The sequence below is a fragment of the Propithecus coquereli genome, unplaced genomic scaffold (assembly GCF_000956105.1).
Source record: "Propithecus coquereli isolate 6110/MARCELLA unplaced genomic scaffold, Pcoq_1.0 Scaffold95, whole genome shotgun sequence".
Lineage (NCBI taxonomy): Eukaryota > Metazoa > Chordata > Mammalia > Primates > Indriidae > Propithecus > Propithecus coquereli.
Window position 1 is genome coordinate 8,309,113 of NW_012155840.1, and position 5,765 is coordinate 8,314,877.

The following is a 5,765-nucleotide window of genomic DNA, read 5'->3' on the forward strand; positions in this document are numbered from 1 at the left end:
ACTTGTTTTTATTAATCTTTCTTAAATGTATGTATAGCTCACATTTATTTCAGTGTTTAATATTAGAAAAGTTTTGAGTATTTACTTAGAAGTTTGGTGATGTTTTTGTGACCAGAAATATGCTGTAGGAATTTCACTCCTCTTTATATCAATTAGCCTATGGTAAAACTGGTTTTGTTATACGTCCTTTTGCTTAATGTTTCCTTGGTTCATCATGTCCAATTCTGTTCTTCACTTGTTTTCACAGAGCCTTCCAGACAAGCCATTATCTCAATTCCACCTAACGTTTTGACCTTGAATCTTTGGCCTGTCCCTCGATATTTATATTTCTCTCCAAACAGTTATATAAACTAGTATAATGCAAATAGTGTTATTGAGAGAACTGAGTTTAATATTTTCAAATATCTTAGAACAGTGGGTGGTCCATATTTAGCATGTAATAAATTTTGGTGTTATCATTTTCTTCATCACTATTATCTAAATTAAGAGCAGAATCTTTTGGGATCATCTATAATTTCCCTTCTGTTAATTCTAGGTTTCTCAAGGCAATCTTTTCATTGCTTGGGTGAATTTATTAACTTGATACTGTGCTCAGGCAAGGCTAATATCTATTATTCTGCCAGATACAGTGTTTAAGCAACTGGAGACTGGTTGCCAGTCTCTTGAGGGTTGGTTAGTGTGACTTATCCCTTTTTTTGCTCAGAGCTGATCACATGTGGATTAAATGAAAGAAAGTCAGGTGCCTGTTCTTACAAAGCTGAAGGCAGTCCATTGACTCAGAAATTGCCCTTCTTTGAGCCTCTGGCAGAAGCGGCCACTTCCCTGACTTTCTGCATCTCAACATTGGCCTTCGTTCTTCCTTCTGCCAGAGCCCCTCGTCCCTGACTTTGCTGGATTGAACTTTGCCAACTTGTCAGCAGAAAATCACTTCCCTTCTTTCACTTTCACGACAATATGAATTACTTTTGTTTTTTGCTGCCCACAAACAACTATCAAGTTACGCTTTCTAGGAAAATTGAAATGAGAATCAAAAAATCTGAAATCTTGAAAATTAGGGAGAAAAATGATGTGGCCCCTTTGCCTTACTTTTATTTCTCTTTATTAGTGTTACTTCATCATGAATTAGAACATAATGCAAAAGCAGCAAGACAAACCTTGCCCGGTAAACCACTACGTAAAAGTATTCTAAAAATTCTTTTGTTGTTGATTTTTAAATCTAAAATTTAAAAAATTACAAACAAGTAAAAGAAAGAAGGCTATTACTCTTTGACATGACAGCATGGTACTCGCTGACTTGCACTGTCAGAGACAGAGGAACAAAGAACTTCAACAGAATCACAGTGAATGGATGAACAACTCAGGGACATTAGTATCTGCAATATGAACTTCTGATGAGTGACAACATCTGCTTTGAATCTCTTGTGCCTAGCTCAGAAACTTCAAGCATAACAAGTGTTCGACAGTTTAAGTAAAAGAGTTGAAGAATGGAAATTGTGCTTGACAAAGTAAAAATATTTTGACTATTGAAGATAAAATGATTACATTTGGATACTTCCTCCACCTGCTTAGACAAAACAAACTTTATCTATCAGCATTCAAGGGCTATTGACACTTCTGACACCTAGGGACATATTGCAGGAGAAAAGAAAGTCACCACTGAGATCTAGGGCCCTTTACACAAATACTCTATGGGCAACGGCAAAGATTTTGCAGGATTTATTATTCTGCAACAAAGAAACAAGCCCCTCCTCAGCACAGGAGTTCTCAAGTCATCAGGATGTAGTGAGCTTGACCTCAAAAAATGAGTGTGGGAGAGTTTGCATTGAAGACACTTTATCCTATAGGGGAGGGTGTTTCTGGATGTGATAACTACCTTGTGAGCGAGGTGGTGCTAAGGAAATAACATCATCATGGAATTAGACTCTTCACACCCATATGCTCCTGAAAAGAACTCTGGATTCCTACTAAGGGTATTAGCACAACCTGAGGAGAAGTATAGACCTCCAGTAATAAAAAATGGTAAAAAAAAAAAAAAAAAAAAAAAAAAAAGGGCAATGTCTACATTATTCTAACATTGTGACCCCAGTGAAGCATAACCACATAAACCTGAATGACTATGTTCTAGAAGGAAGAGAAACATCAGAGAAGTTCAGTCTTTAACAACCATCAACCTCTGTGGTAAACAAAATAGCAAACAAACTCAGTACCAAAAAGTTTAATTGATAAAGATGGTCTGGTAAATCCCTAACTAAACACAAAAACCTATAGGGAAGTAGGAGCTTGACTTCCTACATAAAGTATGGAAAGTATGAAAAATGTGGAAAGTATCCAAAAATGGACCCTAGGATCAGGGCTAAAAATTTGTTCCTAAAACAAAGAGCAATATTTATGTATGAAAAAAAGTGTGTGAGAGTATATATGTGTGTGATTATTTACATACACATATACACTTCTAACTTTAGCACAAAGATGTTTCTCATTTGATTGATAAGTATCCATTTGGATTGACACATCTGAAGTTTACTGGGAAAATTAAACTTCTAATGCAAAATTAATAGTTTAGCCTGATGTTATCTTCTTAGGCCAGATGGAGAATACGTAAACGAAAATAAAAAGTGGAAGTATAAGTGTAGAGACATGTTCAGAAAATGAAAGTTGTTTTGTTTCCTATTTAAAAGCCATGCATAGAAAGGATGTCTTCAGAGAACCTAGAGTCCAAGGTTCACCCAGACTCCAACTCAGCCAGGACAGCAGCAGCCTCACTTGCCAATGGCCCTCCTGCTCTCCCTGCTGATGGCCTTGGTGATGTGCAGCTGTGGCCCTCTTGGGTCTTTGGGCTGTGACCTGCCTAAGAACCATGGCCTGCTTAGCAGGAAGACCTTGGTGGTTCTGAGACAAATGAGAATATCCACTTCCTTGTGTCTGGAGGACAGAAATGACTTCAGATTCCCCCAGCAGATGGTGAATGACAGCCAGTTGCAGAAGGCCCAGGCCGTGTCTGTCCTCCACGAGATGCTCCAGCAGATCTTCAACCTCTTCCACACAGAGCGCTCCTCTGCTGCCTGGAACCCGACCCTCCTGGTCAAACTGCGCGCTGGACTTCACCTGCAGCTGGAACACCTGGAGACCTGCTTGCAGCAGGTGATGGTGGAGGAAGACTCTGCCAGTGTGATCGAGGACCCCACACTGGCCTTGAGGAGGTACTTCTGGAGAATTCATCTCTACCTGCAAGAGAAGAACTACAGTGACTGTGCCTGGGAAATCGTCAGATTGGAAGTCATGAGCTCCTTCTCTTCATCAACAAACTTGCAAGAAAAGTTTGGAAGCAAGGATGGAGACCTGGGGTCATCTTGAAATAGTTCTCATTGACTTATCTGCCATATCACACTTGCACATGTGTCTTTGGATGTTTCGAAAGGCTTTCATTTCTGCTTTAGTTAGAAGTTATTGAATTAGATTTAGCAAATATTTCATTGATAGTATTAAGCAAGTGTATGTTAAAAACATTTGGGTCTAGGGGCATCAGTTCCTCAGAGATGACTACCCTGATACTATTTATTTATTTATTTACTTATTTATATCCATTCTTCTAGAATGTATTGTATGTATAATATTTAGATATTTTAATATAACATGTTCAGCTTTACATTGTAGTAAAATTTATTAAATACCTACATGTTCATGGTTTTAAATTTTCATTTTGTAGTATTTATTAAATTCCTATCAAAGAAAACTCCTTACATTTGTTTATTCTGAAAACCAAGTCTACATTCTCTTTTTGTAAACCAAATTGAAGAAAATATGGTAAAATACACTAACTCATTCATTCCATTCATATCATATGCGTAAGTCGAGTGAGTGGCAGATTTTGGAATTTCCTTAAAGAAATATATGTGAATAAAGCACACAAAATTCCTGCTGTATTGGAACTCTCAGACCTTATAGAGAAGGAGACATAGAAACAGTCTTAATGCTTATATTATTTCAATTATATTAAATGCTACAAAGAGAAGTAAAGGAAAATAATGTTCACTGACCTGAAGCTTTAGGTACAAATGGTGCCGGGAAGGGAAAAAGAAATGTTAGGTGTCCTTCCTAAGGTGCTTGGGAGACATGAAAGTGCAGAAGTCTTATTGGCAGTTGAAAATATGGGTCCAGAATGATCAAGAAATCCTATGAGTATTAATTTGGTATTAATTTGGGATGCTTTATTGTATGTCTGGTAGTGAGGACATGGGAATGGACGTGGTCACATATAAATAGAGGGGGCAATGGGGACACTGAGATGAGGACCTAAACTTCATCCTGCAGACTCTCAACCATGAAAGAAGAGCAAAGAGGGAGAGTCTGCAAAGACACTGAGGCAGAGTGGCCAGCGCAGTCAGAAGGACAAGTAGAGACGAATGAGGAGAAGACAGTGGTGCTTTCAGGGAAAATGAGGTCTGAAATATCCTAAGGGACCTGACAAAAGATGCCATTGATGAACTTAGGAGGATCTGGTTTAGTAGAATTAATGGAACAGAAGCCAGATGAGAGTAGGTTGAAGAGGAAACAGAAGAAGGGGAATTAGGTACACTGTATATAGAAAAACATCCGGGGAAGCTTGTTTGTGAAGTGGGGTTGAGAAATAAGGTGATACCTGGAGGAAAATGTTATTAACATCTCTATATATTTTTTCATGTTTTCTGAGATCATTTTCAAAAAATGGATGAATTGGAATAAGCCTTCTGAACATTTTTTATTGGTGTATGATTGACATATAAAAAATTACATATTGCTTAAAGTATAAAACATGGTGTTTTGGTATTTAATGTGTATACTCATACATTCCCTCTGTGAGGATTCCCACAATCAAGCTAATTAACACTTCCATCACCTGACATAGTTACCATTTTTATGTGCGTGTGATGAGAATACTTAAGATGAACTCCCTTAGCAAATTTCATGTATACAGTGCATTATTATTAACTATACTTACCATGCTATACTGAACATTTTATGTATTTGATTTATTCGATATAAACTATCACCTATTTAAATACTTGATTTGAAGCTTTGGTTATTTATTTGAAAATAATTACTAAAATTATGTTATCATTATTCTCATTAATATTACTTATAGTAAATTTCAATGATAACTGATTTCCTTGCTAATTGTAGTTCTTTTTTCAATCAAGCTTACAATTGTTTCACTTTATTTTATCTGTGACTTCATTTACTCTCGTTTTTATGTTGGTCATTTACATTATTTATGTATAACTTTGTAACTTCTAATCATTATTATAAACATTTTCTATAAATTATAGCCATATTCTTTTTATGGACACTTGTGAGATTTTTAAAATTTTATTTTATTTTTTAAGTTTTGGGTTTTTTTTTAATTCACATAATAATTGTACATATTATGGGGTGCAGTGTGATGTTTTGATACATGTATACATTGTGTGATGATCAAATCAGGATAATTAGCACATTAGGATAATTGTCACTTCAAACATTAAAATTTCTTTGTGGTAAGAACATTCGAAATCCTGTTCTCCAGCTATTTTGAAATATAAAGTACATTATTGTTAACTATAGTCACCCTACTTCTCAATAGAACACCAGAACTTATTCCTCCTATCTAACTGCAACTCTGTACCTGTTGTCCAACCTCTCCCCATCTCCCTTTCCCCCCAACACTCTGGTAACCACTATTCTACTCCCCTCTTCTATGAGATCAAATTTTTTAGATTCCACATATGAGTGAGATCATGTAAAATTTG

General features: G+C 36.3%; 1 protein-coding gene across 1 annotated transcript; it reads left to right on the plus strand.

Moving 5' to 3' along the window:
* The first annotated feature begins 2,769 nt into the window (after positions 1–2,769).
* On the plus strand, positions 2,770–3,354 carry LOC105827007 (interferon omega-1-like). Its single transcript, XM_012665032.1, has one exon. The coding sequence runs from the start codon at positions 2,770–2,772 to the stop codon at positions 3,352–3,354; it is 585 nt and encodes a 194-aa protein (XP_012520486.1).
* Positions 3,355–5,765: the final 2,411 nt, after the last annotated feature.